Source organism: Podarcis vaucheri (genome assembly GCF_965113315.1).
Source record: "Podarcis vaucheri genome assembly, chromosome: 2".
In the NCBI taxonomy this organism is placed as follows: domain Eukaryota; kingdom Metazoa; phylum Chordata; class Lepidosauria; order Squamata; family Lacertidae; genus Podarcis; species Podarcis vaucheri.
In genome coordinates, this window is record NC_138760.1 from 58,614,836 (window position 1) to 58,632,126 (window position 17,291).

General features: G+C 48.2%; 1 protein-coding gene across 1 annotated transcript; it reads left to right on the plus strand.

Annotated features, from left to right (window-relative positions):
* Window positions 1-1,340: 1,340 nt before the first annotated feature.
* PLAC8L1 (PLAC8 like 1) lies at window positions 1,341-17,088 on the plus strand. Its single transcript, XM_082213527.1, has 4 exons — window positions 1,341-1,515; window positions 6,293-6,429; window positions 7,958-8,094; window positions 16,841-17,088. Exons 1-4 carry the CDS (start codon window positions 1,388-1,390, stop codon window positions 16,988-16,990), a joined length of 552 nt encoding a protein of 183 aa, XP_082069653.1. The 5' UTR covers window positions 1,341-1,387; the 3' UTR covers window positions 16,991-17,088.
* The last annotated feature ends 203 nt before the right edge of the window (window positions 17,089-17,291 follow it).

Sequence of the window (17,291 nt, forward strand, 5' to 3'; positions counted from 1 at the left end):
TCTGGGCAGATTACCAGCAAAAAATGCCTAAGAAGTCTTGCCAGCAGAAACCCTGCAGGAGGATGTCAGCAATGGGGCTTTCCCTCTCTACCCCCCTGCAATACCCCCTATAATTGGTTTTTGGGGTGGAGGTCGGTACAATCTCTAGATGCATCTCACATGGGGTGAGGAGAGGGGGTTGTTCCATCTGGCAGGCTGGAATGCTTGTGCTGGAAGAATGTAAGTGCACTGTTTTGATCCATCTGGAAATTAAACCCAAAACAAAATGAAACCAGCAGCACAGAATAACTGCACAGTAGCTCCAAGAGGCACCAAATGATATTTAAGATTGCAGCAGATGAGATGTACTGGTAGATATAGAGTCAACACGGGGGGAAAAATCTCTAGTAGCCATCAATCCAATTTCATCCGGCGGTGGTTGCCACCATGAGAAGGAACATTTAGCATTTCTACAAACAATATACACCATCTCTACTACAGACAAAGACAGTATCATCAGAGCTGGCCCACCCATGAGGCAAGACGAGGTGACCACCTTAGGCGGCAGGGTCCACTGGGGCAGCAGATCCCAATGTTCACCTTTCTTCCCCACCTTGTTTCTGCTATAGGTCTTCCCTAACCCCTTCTTCCCTGGCAGGGAGCGGGGTGCCATTTTGGAGTCTGCCTTGGGTACCAAAATGTCATGGGCTGGCTCTGAGTATCACACCACTTTGAGCAGTCAGAGTGGTTTAACAATCAATCAACAGGGGTATCCTAACAACTCTCAGCATCCTTAACAAACCACTGTTCCCAGGATTCTTTCGGGGAAGCCATGGCTGTTTAGAGGGTTATGATACTGCTTTAAATGCATAGTGCAGATAGGGCCAGATTTGAAAACAATCTTCTGTCATACATCTCCATATGTTAGTGTTATGTAAATCTACTAGGATCTGTGTTTTCATGCAATAAATATAATTTGGTTGGAGAACTGCATGGCAAAATTTAGAGAAGCACAAATTTGGGAGGATGTATTTGTTTATATATTGTTTTGGGAACTGAAAATTAGATATGATCACATTTTAATGTGAAGCAAACCACATTTCTCCCCTATTTCTTATCTGCTGCAGCCGATTGTTCCAAAAATTTTGACAGAACGCCATTTCCCATGTATATCCTTCTAAAATATTCTAAAGATGGTCTTTCTATCTTTAAATCAGCAAAAATGCATGCAGTAAAATGGGTGTTACTGGGGTGTTTGCAGTTCACAACAGTAATCTATAAAAAGTTAATTTATTGTGACACTAAAATGGAGAATGCTGTGATGTCATCAGTCTTGTGCAAACATTCTAGAAACTCCCGTTTCACTGTTCAGTCAAAGCTGGATCTTTTGCCTACTTCCTTATTGCCAATGGACAAGCTTGTAGGCTACTGCTTTACTACAGCTGAGAAAACCCCATTGTCTGAGATTTTACCCTCCTCACTGGCTCTTCCTTTGCCAGCATCTGACAGCTGGAATGGCTCCTTGCATATGATGCCGTAAGAAATAAATTAGCTATTTATTTGTTTGGGAAGCACGGTTGGGCCTGCATTTGAGATGGTCACAGCTGGTTTCCCTGTTACGTGTGGAAATCTGTCTGAAGCCTGGATAACTGCTGCCAGCCAGTGTAGTAGACAATTCTGAATCAGACGGAGCAACGTTCTGGTTTGGGCTAAAACCATTTATGCTGTTCCTTTCTATCCTCTCTACTGCTGAGCTCGAGCAGTTCCGAAGATAAATACATTGAAACCATTGGTATAATACTATGGAAATGCTTTTTCTTATTTGTGAAATCAAAGCTTTTTCAAAACAAAACTTAAATTTCAAAAATGCTTAATTCTGTATTAAAAAAAATAGGCTAATTTACACAAAGCATATAAAGCAAATTAATGCTAGGTTATATCACATATTGTCGGGTTCCTAATGGACTATTTGGTATATTTTTATGCCACCCTTCTTCAAAATTCTCCCACCACCATTGCATTAGATTCACAGCCGTCCTCTAAGGTAAGTTAGTCCAAAAAGGGAGCAAATGGCCCCAGTGAGCTTCATGGCAGAGTGTGGATTTGAACCTGCATCACCCTGGTTCTCTTGTCCTTCTAACACCTGCAATACGCAAGCAACCCCTTCCTCTCCAACCATTTCTCCTCAAGGACAAAACCAAAGAGGGGGAACCTGTGGCCCTTCCACAACTACAGCTCCCATCATCTGACTGTTGACCACGCTGGCTAAGCTGCTGTGAGTTGCATCCCAAGAAGATCTGGAGGACCAATGGATGTCCATCTTTACACTAGACAAACTATGCCTGAACAAGGACTCTGAGCACAAGTAGAGGTGCCACACTTGCCTGGTCCCTGAATACCCCATCCTTGCCATAGTCTTGTTGCTGAGCAACAATGTGCAGAGCTCAGTGGAGTGGGAGGCCAGCCAATCAGAAGAGTCTCTGAGGTGTACTTGCCTGGAGGCAGAGTCAGCATCCAAAGTCCAGTCCAGTCCTAGGGTCAGTCCTAGGGTCAAGGTCATCAGTGCCTTCTCCTCTGTGTCCTTGAATGCTGATCAGCTGCAGGTGGAGTCACTCCGCCTTCTCTCCCTTCAGGCTGCTGTTCAGCAGGTGAAGCTGACTCCTGGCCCATGACAGCCTCCAACATGCACATGTTGAGCACATTCAGCTGAATGCCCTTAGAAGCCTTCATGGAATCGAGAGCCTTGATGTCAAACAGATTTAAACCAAGAACCCTGGTAAATTTAATCACTTATAATTTCCATTCAAGAGACACGGATGGCGCCGTGGTCTAAACCACAGAGCCTAGGGTTTGCTGATCAGAAGGTCGGCGGTTCGAAACCCGCAATGGGGTGAGCTCCCGTTGCTCGATCCCAGCTCCTACCAACCTAGCAGTTCAAAAGCACGTCAAAGTGCAAGTAGATAAATAGGTACCGCTCCAGCGGAAAGGTAAATGGCATTTCCGTGCGCTGCTCTGGTTCGCCAGAAGTGGCTTAGTCATGCTGGCCACATGACCCGGAAGCTGTCTGCAGACAAACGTCAGCTCCCTCAGCCTGTAGAGCAAGATGAGTGCTACAACCACAGAGTCATCTGCAACTGGACTTAACGGTCAGGGGTCCCTTTACCTTTAATTCCCATTCAAACCTTGTACAATGTTGGATGTTCGGAGGTGAAATGCTCAGTGGCTGATACATGCAAGGTCAGTCAGTGGTGGTGCATTTTGCTCATGTTTACATTTCCTATGTGGGCTATCAATGTCTGAACAGGGCTACATTTCCTTAAAAATACGAAAAAGGCTAATCCTTGGTTTCTGACAAAAACTCTTTATTATTTGAAAGACTGCCTTTTCTCTTGTATTCATCCTTCATTTAAACAATTTCTATAACTAGAGATAAAAGACAGAAAAGATAATTGGTGAAAACCATAAAACTAGGCTTCAGTGGAATAAAGAAGTTTTCAGTCAGTGCCGGAAGTTCGACAGGGAGGGGGGTTGTCTGACCTCAACCGGAAGGGAGTTCCATAGTATACGGGCAACCAGTGCAGGTTTTTGAGCACTGGGAATATGTGCCAGTGCTGTATACCCAGTAGATCATGGTGGTTTGCAGGAGAATTTCTCTTGCAAGTTGCAAAGACCCCAGAAGCTCCCTCTGCAGTAACTGTGAGCAGGGTCTTCAGTGTAGTTGCCCCTGCTCTGTGGAATAGCATTCTTGTCAAAATATGGAATGTGCCCGCTGTCTGCGCTTTCAGGAAACAACTGAAAACATTTTTGTTCTGGCAGGCTCTCCTAACTGGATAAATGGAACTTGACCGTGGGTGTCTATTTTGCAGTGTTTTAGTTTTGTTTTAAATGCATTTTTAAAAATGTATTTTTTGATATTTTTAATGGTATGTCACCTTGAGACGACTGTGTGGATGCTGATAGTAATATGCATCATGCCACATATGCACACCTGTTGTGGCCTAATATGGCCCTCTGTGACTTTTCCAGCTGCCCTTTTAAAGTCCCTGTCCAGTAGATTCCTCTGCTTATCTTGGTGCATACACATTTTTTCCACAGATGGCCAGGATATAAGTCAAGGCGTTATCAGGCTGCAGTGTTTTGCACAAAGTTAATGTTCAAAAACACCAAGGTCTGTGTACAGGACTTCCCTCCAGAGTGTTATAGTTTAAGACTGAAAACTATTGGTATTGGCACATGAGGCAGCTACCTTGATTTAGTGCTACTTTGGGACGACTCTGTTCTTCTGCTGTGGTGGGAGGGTGGGGGAAGTAGTCCCTGCAGGGCACTGGAGTGTCAGTTTAACCATTGTGATTTACAGAGATCCTGCAGTTGTACAAAAGTGCCAGAAAAGACAATTCAGGGGGAAGAAACTAGAAAGAGAAAGAGAGAGATCATTTTGCTGGAATGCCAGAGGAGTTCAATCTCAATTTTTATTAACCTCCTTGAAGTTTCTGCACCTCCACGATCCACTCACAAAAGAATTTGGGTGCCTCAGATTTTTTTAAAAATGCTTTTGGTGATTTTACTGGGAAGGAAAAGTTTGCAACTGCAGGGGTAGTCTTTACTGACCTCAGTATCTTGGGTGGGGAGCAGTTTTCTGCACTAGGAGCCTTCATTTCATTAGGTTAATGGCAGCTACTGAGCAGGAACACAGAGAGAGGGCAAAACATTTGCCTAGCCAACTCCAGATACTGGTAATGCAATCTGTGGGAATGCAATTTTTCAGGGCCCTGTCAGAATTTATATTGTGCATTTGTGATGATTTGTGTTCATGACAGTATTGGGGTAGGTATATGTGACCCCACTTTCCATACTGTTTGCACCTGCAGCGGTTTCAGGGTGAACATGCTGCTTCATTTCCAATCCGTGCTTGCCCCATCCTGTACCACAAATGTTCCGGTTTAATTTTTGTCCTGCTTCTGTTACACTATGGTGCTCTTCCAGGTGGTAATAATGCTATAACACTGGGGAGAACAAAACTGAAATGATGTGTGGCCAGTCCTGTAAAAATCCATCACCAATGCACTATTATTGTGTCAATGGCATGTTGAAGAATGCACCCATTTTTAAAAATGTGCCAATTTGGTGGCTCCCTCTGCTCTCTGCTTCTGCTGTTTTCTAGTTACCTTGTCCCCTCACTCTGACTGCAGTGAAGATTAAAGAGGAGTCGCCATTTTCAGCTATCATCTACGCTTCTTGAGCCATTTCTCTGTTGTTTCCCTAATGGAAGATTCCAGTTAGAGCGACAATTGAAGAACATCTGCAATCATTCTGGCAGGCCCATGCACCCTCTCCTGTCCAACTCCCCAATCTGTCAGGAATATAGAATGGAATATATACATATATTAATAGTACCATTCAAGTAAATTCCCAGGATGCGTCACAATAATAAGTCAATTTTAACAGCAAATCTATGTGACATATCACAAATTGCTTTTTATACACGCCTGAGTTTCAGAATAGATTGATTGTGTAACATGGAGGACTACTGTCTAGGACAAAAAAAATCCTCCAAAACTACAAAGGCCTGCTGGGTATGCCCCATGGGGTCAGCACCCCCTCCTCTCTGATGCCCAGGCCCTTCTTTGGAGGCAAAACTGAGCAACAGAACAAAGCCCAGTAGATAAGTCACATCTGTGTGTACACACACACACATCTTTCAAAATACCATTAAGTCCTCAATCCTAGTTAAAACGAATTTCTTGAAAGACAGAGAATGATGCCAATAAGCTGGGAAGGGTAAAAATGCAACTTTGAAAGAAAATCCACATGGGCGATTCACATTTCCCTACCTTTTAAAACTATAAATCATTTAGCGCATTTACTGTATTGCTAGATCTGTGCTCTGAACAGTTGGCTGTTGTTTTTTTTAGCATGGAAAAGGAAAATTACCATTAGGCAGGTGAATACAGAAAAATGTACCTAGTTTGTATATTTGTCCTTCAAGTGCTTTGATCACGGGTGATTTCTTTCTTCACTAGAGACTAAAGGGCACCGACAATCAGGCACTTTTATTTGTTTATTTTTGGTTTTTGTAGTGAGCGGAGGGTGGGAAACAGTATTGACACAAACAGGGAGAAATTGAATTCGCAAAAGGGGATGATTGCTATAAAACAAAGCAAATGGGTAGCACTAAAAAAAGGAACCTCTTTCCTCCTGCCTCTTTCAGACTAAAGATGGCGAGGTTTATGAGCTACCTTGCTGCTAAACCCCAGGGTCCCTCTTATTTGTGTGTATATTATACATCTATCTTATTCTTTATTTCAAAAATCAGGAACAAAAACTCAAGAGGGCCTGTGACAACACAACCAACTCGCGCTAGTGGTGTCACAACCACCATCACAACCATCGTGCGTACTGGAGGCAACTGGTCCACTGGCCTGTTTGATGTCTGCAGCGACAAAAGAGTCTGTAAGAGTTTCAATTGCTTCTTTCAAAGCTGTATCCCAGGTGTGCACGGGAGAGATGAGGTTCTTTTTAATAGACTTACTTCAAGACTGGTGATTGAAGAGCTTCATCCCATAAAAGTTGTGGTTGAGCTAATGGAGTTGAGATGATATTGGAGGAAAAAAGAGTAAAGGGCTGTCCTTGGATCCTTGACCCAGGTCTGCCTGTATCCTCATCTATTGTGTTTTATAACAAACTACCCATCAGGAAGCAGGTTGCTTGCTCTCTTATCAAGATATTGTTGTATTAATATTAAACCTGATTTTCACTACTATACTTCTGAGGGATAGAGAAGGTCACATTAAGGTTTCCTTAACAACTGTCTGCAACTCCGGGGAATGATTGCTTCCAGCGAAGTACAATCCTGGCTCCAAAAATATTGTTGTGAAACTGACTTTTAATGGGTTTGGTTTTGTTCAGTTCTAGACATCAGATATAACAGAGCTGAATGAAAAGGTGGCCTCCTTTGTAATCATCTTTGGCATAGTGCATCTTATCTATGTCTTTAGTCTGCTTGTGGAGTACAAATCATTTGGGTTATCCATAGATTAATGGGGGACACACACACTGCACTCAGCTCTCACCTGTGGCTCCTAGGAGCTATCAGCATGTGACAGCGGCCACACCCTGGGAAATGGCTTTGACTAGCTGACTAAACTAGGTGAGGGTAGCCGATGGGTCTCAAACCCTCAGTGAGTTAGAGACTTCCCCTGCGTGTGGAGACGGGCAGATTGAGCAGGCAAGACTAATAGTGGGTCCAACGGTCAAGAAGGAGATATCTGCATGTGCTGTAGAGGGAAATGAGGGGCAGATGGGGTTCATCAGCCTAGGAAGGTAGCCCATCCAGGAGAAGGAAAACTCTGATATCTGCCTTGCGAGATATCTTCTGGAGAAGAAATGGCTAAGGAGTAAAGCTTACACAAATCTGAAGTGGAGTTGCTAAGATGGTTGGCTCATTCTGGCAACTCCTGCAGTCAAGCTGGTGCCTAACATATTGCTCTGCTTGCCTTTGGACCATATCAGCAAGGCTGAGGGGTGGGGTGTCTGGGCAGCCCATGACCTCCATACACATTGCCCAGGCGTGCGCCCCGGGGAGGTCACTTCGGTGCTGCAAACACAGCAGTTTGACTTCCTCCCCAGAGGTGCATTTCATTGTCACTTGAGGCAGATGCAGTGCTGTTTTTCCTAGAAAAAGAGGTGTTGAAACTCTCCCTTGTTCTCTTATAATGGCAATGGTGCCCCCCTGAGAGGTGCTGGAACTGAGTTCTAGTGAGTTCCAGCTGAATAAAAGCCCTGGGCAGATGTCAACAACAACAGCAACAGCAGCAACAACAACAACAACAGTGTATGGAGGATTCCAGCCTATGTTAGACATGGAAGATGGACATAGTGACATGTGGGTCCCTTCTAACTTCATAGTATGAACACACAATGTACATATACAGCTTTTGTCATGTGATCACATCCTTCCTGTGGTTGTGCTTAATGACAGGTGTGTGTGGTTCACTGTGCAGCTTGTGCCTGGAATGCAGTATCGCAAGCCGATTCGGGGAGTGCTTTTGTTTCCCTTTGCTGCTGGGTTCCACCTTGGCCTTGAGAGTCGGCACCAGGGAGAGTCACAAAATACGTGTAAGTCCATGTAAGTGTTCTGTCCAGCACCCACAATGCACGGTGTAGCAGTGGTGCGTTTCCTACCCTGTGGAATTCCCTGTGTGTGTGTGTGTGTGTGTGTGTGTATGTGTATATCTGATTCCAGCAGTCATGGCCTTTAAGACATCTCTGAAAGCCTATTTTCTCTGGATATTCACTGAAAAGTATTGCTACATTTGCCGCTCCTGGGTTCTTGTTGGTTTTACCTCAGATTTCAGGGCTTTGTTGTGTGCTGACCTGTATTTTCCTATAGCTGGCTTCTCTCAAACTGGTTGCTTTCTTGTAACTGTGGAAAGGGCCATGGATCATGCGGTAGAGCACATACATGAAAAAGGTCCCCAGTTCAATCCCTGCCATCTCCAGGTTGGGCTGGGAATGCCCCCTGCCTGAAACCCTTGAAAGTTGCTGCCACCCGGTGTTGAGAATACTGAGCTAGATGGACCAAACGTATAAGGCAACTTCCTACGCTCATGGTTAAAAAAATTATTACAAATGAACTTGTGTGTGTTCATAAGAATGTCCACGCACCAACATATATAGGTATGCACAATTGTAAGTCATCTTGGCAGGGGCGTAGCATGGGGAGGGCCATAGCTCCAGGTGCATGGTTTTGTGGGGGCACAAGCCAGGCACACCCATGCAGGGATCCCCTCCCTGTCTGCCACTCTGCTGCACCCTGGGCCCCCTGGCCAGTGTTGGGGGGATGCATCCACCAAGAGCCACGTTGGTTGACCGGGCTCCCCGTTGTGTGGGTAAGAGGCACAGCATGAACCCTCCATGCCCCACACCCGCCTGGCAGCAGTGAGGGTTCAGCTGGTGTGACAGGTTTTGTTCATCTTCTGCTCCCAGACCGTGGCCTTCCCGTGTGTGTGTACCTGGGTGCCAGTAAAGAATGCAATGCCACTGCACCTTGGCAAGGTTTTAGACTTGAAAGTAGGCTAAGAAATATCTAGGAGCACAGAAAACTGTTTTATACTGGATCAGACCATTGGTCCATCTAGCTCAGTTTGTCTGCACTGACTGGCAATGGTTTTCCAGGGCTTCAGGCAAAAGTCTCTCCCTGCTCTACCTGGAAACGCCAGGGATTGAACCTGGGACTTTCTGCTTACAAGGCAGATGCTCTACCACTGAGCTATGGCCTTTTACAATCTGGAAGAAAGCCAAATCTGGGCATCAACACTTCGCCCTCTCCCCGCTGTTGGAGGCCATAGCTGTAGTTTAAAATCTGTTGGCATGGCAGGGGGATCTTTAGTTTGCTAATGAATGACTTGAAATATTTTTGAGGGTGAAAAGTTCAGCATAAAATCTCTGTGCCTCATAGTATGCATCCCTCGCCTTTCCAAAACCACCACTGTTCCACTCTTTATGGGGCAAATATCTCTTCTTCTGCTGGTGTGGTGCCTCCTTAAAGCCAAGCAAATGCATTAAACCTTTGGAATAGCCTTTTTTTCTTAAGGAAAAGGCAGTGCTTATGTTTATAATGACATGCCAAGCCAATACCCATATTTTAAAAGTAATGGGAAAGAGCAGCTCTGTTTTTCTTTGCTGTAGCTTCAAAATTGCACGGCACATTTTAAAATATCCCTTTGAGGGCGAAATATACATTTGCCCCATATTCAGGAAGAAGGAAGGGAAAAGATGCCAGAAGGAATCAAGGCAAACATTGTCATATTAATTTAACATTTTGTGGGAGTGCATTCTGTGGTGACTGGGCCCCGTTGGATGGTGGGGCAGAAGATAGGGAGGGTAGGTGGAGCCAGAGCCACTGACAGGCAGAGCCCCTGACAAGATTGTTAAGTTGTGGGTTGACATAGCAGCCGGCACAGCGATTTCTTCAAGTAGCTCTTTTATTCTGGTAAGCTGGAAATAAACTGACTGCGAACAGCTCAGCCGGCCTGTATTTATAGTCAGCCGGCTGTCAACATTGTAACCATAACAGCTCAGAGTTCCCGCCTAAAATAACGGACGCGGACCTGAGTGAAAACTATCTACAGACCTGAGTGAAAACTATATACAGTATCCCCCTTTTGGCCCAGGGTGAAACTACACTACATAACACCCCTCCCCACCGAGATAAGGCGTTAGTTACAATCGTAATGGTTTCCTTATATACAGCACTACGCGTAATGGTTCAATTAGGCACAAAAGCATATCGGTTACATTTCCCCTACTTAGACCAACAGTGATACCTGTCCAACAACATAGTCCTTTAAATAAGTTGGGCGCTTGGAAACTCTGCCAGACCGCCGGGGACTGGTAGCCAAGTCCGGAGGGCCACACAGTTCTCGCTGAGGCTGTGGTGCGACCCTAGGTGGCGTTGGAACCAACTCCCCTGGATCCGCTGCTGTGGGTGGAGCCTCCGCAAGTGGAGTGGTCTGAGTCTGTTCTGAAACGGCTTGGTTCGGCTCCACGCTGACAGTTTGCGAGGGAGGTGTAGGTGGGGCCTCGCCATTTGTACGTGTCTCTTCTGGAGCCGCAAGCGCAGTTGGGGGCACCTCGGTAGTGTCCAAGTCCCCAACCCTGCGCCTAAGCTGGTCTATGTGCCGTCGCCACAAGCGTCCGTCTTCGAGTGCCACCTGGTATGAGCGAGGTCCAGTGACTCCCACTACTGTGGCTGGCACCCAAGGGATGTCCCTCACATAGTTCCGGGCAAAGACCTGGTTTCCTGGGACAAATGACCGTGGTGCGTTGGCACAGCCTGGGGGTTCAGCCACGGCAAAGTCTGGGTGTAGCCGGTCGAGCGGTGACCTGAGGCGGCAGCCCATAAGCAGTTCAGCAGGGCTCCTCCCTGTGGCCGCATGAGGGGTGATGTGTTGCACGAACAAGTATTCGGCGACCCGCTCATGCCAGTCTCCCCGGTCCAGGCGCGCCAGTGCCTCTTTTGTCGAGCGCACCATTCTTTCTGCTTGCCCGTTGCTGGATGGATGAAAAGGTGCCGTTAGGGCATGGCGGATGCCCAGTCCCAAAAGATACCGCTCAAACGTGCCTGACGTGAACTGCGGTCCGTTGTCAGAGACCAGGACATCAGGACACCCATGCGTTGCAAACAGGCCTCGCAGCACCCGGATGACAGCTTCGGTAGTGGTGGAGGGCATCAGGGCGACCTCCAGCCATTTGGAATAGGCGTCCACCACTACCATAAAGGTCCAGCCGTGAAAGGGGCCAGCCAGATCGATGTGCACCCTCGACCAGGGTGTCTTTGGCGTCTCCCAGGTGTGTCCCTTAGCTGCCGGTGGTGCAGGCCTCGACTCTTGGCACGCTTGGCAGGCAGACACCCAGGCAGTGATGGCATCGTCCATATTAGGCCACCAGACGTAACACCGAGCCAACGCCTTCATTTTGACAATTCCCGGGTGGCCAACGTGCAGAGCCTCCAGGACGCGCTGACGGAGTCCCTGGGGAATCACGACGCGGTCTCCCCACAGCAGACAGCCGCGATGAGCTGAGAGTTCATGTTGTCTGGTTGCGAAGGGGTGGAACTCCGATGCAAAAGGCCCTTGTGGCCACCCCCTCCACACCCAGTTGAGCACCCGGCTGATGGTGCGATCCTGGGCAGACGCGGAGGCCACAGTGGCAGCCGATACAGGCGCTGTCGGAAGATCCTCAATCAGAAGGAGCGATGAAGCTGGAGCCGGGTCTTCCACAAATGCTGGAAGAGGGCAACGGCTGAGGGCGTCGGCATGGCCCATCGATTTCCCCGGGCGATGGATGAGCCGGTAGTGGTAGGCAGCCAGGAAAACAGTCCATCGCAGCATGCGTGGTGAGAGGACCGGTGGAGTTGGACGATCACCGGCGAGGAGGCCCAGGAGTGGCTTGTGGTCAGTGATGAGGTCAAAAGTCCTGCCATAGAGGTATTCATGGAACCTCTTCACTCCAGCCACAAGTGCCAATGCCTCCTTGTCGAGCTGGCTGTAATTCCGTTCCGTCGGAGATAGTGTCCTGGAAAAGTAGGCGAGTGGTGCTTCTCTTCCATCTGGAAAACGGTGACTAAGGACAGCACCGATGCCAAAAGGTGAGGCGTCGCAGGCAAGGACCAGCGGCCTGGATTCACTGTACTGTACCAGCACACTGTCTGAAGAAAGGAGAGCCTTGACCGCGTTGAAGGCCGCCGTCTCCCGATGACCCCAGGCCCAAGGCGTCTTAGTGCTAAGGAGTCGGTGAAGAGGCTCAGCCACTGTGGCTTTGTGGGGCAGGAACATGTTATAAAAGTTCAGCAGCCCCAGGAATGCCTGCAACTCCGTTTTGTTTTTTGGGGTGGGGGCCTGCTGGATAGCGCGGATCTTGGATGTGGTTGGATGAAGGCCGGAGGCATCGATAAGATAGCCCAGGAACTCTACCTGTGAAACGGCAATCTGGCACTTCTCCCTCTTTACCTTGAGCCCGGCCTCCTGGAACCTGGTCAGCACGGCACGGAGGTGCTCGAACAGCTGCTGGTGTGAGTCTGCAGACACCAAGACGTCATCAAAATATGGTACCACGCCCGGAAGCCCTTGCAGGAGACGCTCCATAAGGCTTTGGAAGATGCCAGGAGCCACACTCACCCCGAACTGCAACCGGCGGCAACGGAATGCCCCCCGGTGGGTGACGATCATCTGGGCCTCAGCAGTGGCATCATCGACAGGCAGTTGTTGATAGGCTTGGGCAAGGTCCAGCTTAGCGAAGATCTTACCCTCACCCAGGGAATGCAGCAGGTGGTGGACAACAGGAACCGGATAAGCGTGCTGCTGAAGTGCCTTGTTAATCGTGCACTTGTAGTCAGCGCAGATTCTCACCGACCCATCTGGCTTGACAGGCGTGACGATGGGGGTTTCCCACTTTGCGTGGTCAACCGGCTCCAAAACTCCTTGGGCGATCAGTTTGTCCAGTTGTTCGTCCACCTTAGCCTTGAGAGCAAAGGGAACCCGGCGTGGCTTTAGCTTGATGGGGGCGACTTGTGGATCAAGGCTAAAGGAGATGGGCGTACCTGTATATTTCCCCAAGGTGCCGTCAAAAACCTCGGCAAAGTCTTTGACCAGACCCTCAGTCTCTGCGTTAGAGATGCAGTTGATGCCGGTGATTTCCAGGCCGAGGGCATCAAACCAGTCTAGCCCTAGGAGGCTTGGCCGCTGACCTTCGACCACCACCAACCGGAGCAGGCCCGAAAAATCCTTGAAGGCGATCCGGAACCGGCCAACGCCTACCACGGGAATGTCGTTTCCCTGGTAGTCTCTCAGGTGTACGCGGTGAGAGTCGAGTTGCCTTTTGGACACTCTGGGTACCAGTCTTTTGAGGGTGCTCCATGACACGATGGACAGGGCAGACCCGGTGTCGATCTCCATGTCACATGGAGCTCCTTCAATGAGCACCGTGACGTTCAGCTTGCGTCGCGTCGACGAGTCGGTTTGGCCAATCGTGGTTCCAGACGGGCAGCGGCAGTTGGTGAGAGCGAAACAACTTTCCTTGGCAGACTGGAGTGAAGACTTGGACTTGCGAGTCGATGAAGGGGGGGTGTCAGACGGAGCCGATCGGCAGACCTTAGCGATGTGGCCCCTTCTGGAACACTTCCTACAGATGGCGTCTCTGAATCGACACTTGGCACGGGAATGGTTGCCTCCGCAGCCAGCACATTCCGGTTGGCCCTTGGAGTTCTGTTGGAACTTCCTGCGCTCCCGTTTTGTCTGGTGCACATCATCATCTTCACTGGAGGATGCCTCATCACTGCTGGCCTCTTCATGATGCACCGGAACTGGCTCCCTAGCAAGACGCGGGCTGCTGGACTTGCGGATCTCCTGAGCGGAGCGTTCAGCAGCTTCTGAGGCCACAGCCTCCTCAATGGCTTTCTGTAGCGTGAGGTCTGGCTTGGCTAGGAGACGCCGTTGCAGATGGATGTCCCAGACCCCGCAGACGATTCGATCCATCAGGGCATCGTCTAAGTCTCGGAACTCACAGTGCATTGCAGCCTGTCGCAGGGCGGTGGTGTAGTTGTTGATTGACTCCCCCTCTGCCTGGTTCCGGTGGTAGAACACATGGCGGGCAGCAATCTTGGACGGCTTTGGTGCGTAGTGGCTGCGGAGCTTCTCTTGGATCGTGTCCCATGGTGTTTCCTGGACTGCTTCAGGCGCAACCAATGCTCGGGCCGTCTCAAACACCTCAGGCCCACAGAGGCTGAGGAATAGGCCCCGCTTCCGATCCTTTGATACTGCTGTCAGCTCGTTGGCTTGGAGGTAGCAGTCGAACCGAGCGAGGTAGGAGTCCCATGATTCAGATGCTGGCGCAAACGGCGGTAGAGGCACAAGTGAAGCCATGATTCCGATGCCGGCGTGAAGGGCGATGGATGGAACACAGTGCTCCAGCCAGAACAGTCAGCTCTGAATTGGTTCTGCCCAGTGATTTCGCTCAGTGATTTCGCTCAGTGATTCAGCTCAGTTCAGAGGCTGGCCGCATCTGGCTGTGCTCTGATGTCCATCCATCCCATCCTCGTCGCCAGTGTTAAGTTGTGGGTTGACATAGCAGCCGGCACAGCGATTTCTTCAAGTAGCTCTTTTATTCTGGTAAGCTGGAAATAAACTGACTGCGAACAGCTCAGCCGGCCTGTATTTATAGTCAGCCGGCTGTCAACATTGTAACCATAACAGCTCAGAGTTCCCGCCTAAAATAACGGACGCGGACCTGAGTGAAAACTATCTACAGACCTGAGTGAAAACTATATACAGTATCCCCCTGTTGGCCCAGGGTGAAACTACACTACATAACAAAGATGGCCGCCAGGTGGGGGCTAGCTGAGAGCAGAATGATGCTGGTGGGGCAGGGCTCTATTTGCCTCCACTGAGTGCATTGTGAGGTTGAAAGTACATCAGTTCTGGGATGTTTGTGGGATACTTTAGTTAGGATGTGTCTGTAGTGGAAATTCTCTACTCTTTGGCAAAATAAACTTGGAAATTCAGAAGACGCTATCTATCCAATGAAACAGGGGCACTTCCTTGGCAGTGTATCTTAGGCTGGGGTAAAGGCTGGAGTGCCAGGACTGAGTGCATGTGAAGTAGGGGAATGTAGGTGCAACATACGCTGCATGAAGGAGCAGCACATCTCCACTGAAAGAAAATAGACCCTGGAGCTGCACCATTGCGCTCCTGAACAACGAGTATGTGGCAAACAGAAGCTTGCGCCCCAAGGAATGAGGTAGAACCACCAGCACCCACCATATTGTGCCATGGACTTGATAAGGTTGCTGTGCATATTTTCACAGGGAACTATCTCCATCAAAATGGCTCTTTCCCATCCATGCACATTTCAGGAAATTGGGGTTGTGGTGGGTGGTGGTGAGAGAAAAGCAGCGTGGAACACAACATGTCTCCTAGGTAAATGTGGGCATGGCATCGATTCTGTGCAACCTCTTCCCCCTTTAGCCACCAGCCAGTAATCAGCAACCAAGTCAGCAGACATTCCCGGTTTGGCAACCCCCTGGTGTGGATGAGAACTTCCATAATCTCTGACCCTTGGCCATGTTGACTGTGGCTGTTAGGAGTTGTCATCCAACACAGCTGGGGACCACCATGTCGGCTTAGAGTAGGAGTGAGGATCCTTAGCCCTCCAGATGTTGCTGAACTCCTGCTAGCTAGGGATCATGGGAGTTGTAGGCCAAAAACATCTGGAGGGCCGAGGCTGAGGAAGCCTGATATATACTATGCGACACCACCCTCAGCAGTATGTTCTCTGTGGTTTAGAAGATACATTCTCTCACACTTTTTTCTCCAGCAGCATGAGGCTGGAAATCTAACTTACCAATCTGCCCTGCATTAGGGCTGGGTGGGGAGAACCAGCTCAACTTTTCTGTCACTGAAAAGGAGGCACACTATCAGTGTTTGTGAGACCAAGGGCTGTAGTCTTCTTCAGGTTTACTTGGCTGAGCATAAACCCCACTGATCACAGTGGGATTTAGCGCTGAATTAGACACACACAGAATTGTGCTGCAGGGTTGTTGTTTTTATAGTCAACAGTGTCTGGTTGTGGACAGGGGTAGCATCATGCAGTTCAGAAACCTGTGCTGCCAGGGTGTGGGGAAATAGGGAAATGGCTTGTTGACTACCTTTAAAAACACAGGTGTGATCTTCATTTCAAGGCTGGAAAATGTGAGGAAAGCCTTGATCTCAAGGTAAAAAGAAAAGAAAAGCTGGGATGGGAAAGGCACATGATCAGACAAAACATTATTGTGTGGGAAGATCACATACGGTAGTTATAACCATAAAAAAGAAAGATGAACGAACAAACATTTTTGCCTCACAGGGAATAGGATGTGGCTAATGATTGGATGATATCGGTATCCCCATTGCTTCTCAAGTGAAGAGGCTGCAACTAATTGAAATGTCAGGAGCTGGGAAGCAGGTGTCAAGCTGGAAAATGAAAAAGCCAGTAGCCCTGGGAAGCCTCAACAGCACTTTGCTAGTCCCCACTGAAAGGAGGGCTCTGCAGTTTAATGTTGTAGTTTTTAATTGTCACAGAGGAATGTAATGGGTTGCCAACATCTGGATCTGGATTTTATGTATAAATGGAGTAAACAGATGATGTATGATATTGTTTAGTGTGGAAGAAACTCATGATTTCTGTCTCTCTCTTTTAAAAAAGGGTTGGAATCAGGGTAATGAGGTAGTGTACAGAGAGCCTAATGAGACCAGTGCTTAGTGACATGGAAAAATGGTTTCTCAGTCATCCTTGTGTGGAAAGGTTCTCTTCCTCTTCCCCCCTGCAGGGAACCCTGTGTGAAGACTGGATGACAGTTCATTGTTGCTGGCCTTTTGCAGTCTGTCAAATGGCCCGGGAAATGAAGAGGAGACCTACATTCCAGGTCTACGAAATGCACTCATCTCCTCCTCCTCCATTTGAAGATGCCCTTGTTTGAAAACCTTCAGAGGTGATTGGCTCATGATGCTTCTTCCTCTTCCCCTTGCAATGACAAAATTGGTTATATTGTTAAATAAATAATGCATTCATGTGTCAGATCAAGTTTTTTTTTTCACCTTTGTGTTTCCATGAGAGAGACACTGAGACACTTCCAACTGCTGGTCTTATAATTTGTTTTATATTTGGTTGAAAAGGAAAAATATACTAGACATGGTAAAATAAAAAAAAAAATTCCCCAGATGCCTAAGATCCAGTTTTGGGACAAGTACTCTTTGGTGAGAGAACTCCAGCAGAGAATT

Excerpts from the sequence above, each read along its gene's own strand:
- PLAC8L1 (XM_082213527.1), top strand. The coding sequence starts at position 1,388 with ATGGACAAGCTTGTAGGCTACTGCTTTACTACAGCTGAGAAAACCCCA. Across the intron at positions 1,516-6,292 it reads GGCTCCTTGCATATGATGCC|GAACAAAAACTCAAGAGGGC; the intron begins GTAAGAAATAAA and ends TTCAAAAATCAG. Across the intron at positions 6,430-7,957 it reads CTGCAGCGACAAAAGAGTCT|GTGTGTGTGGTTCACTGTGC; the intron begins GTAAGAGTTTCA and ends GCTTAATGACAG.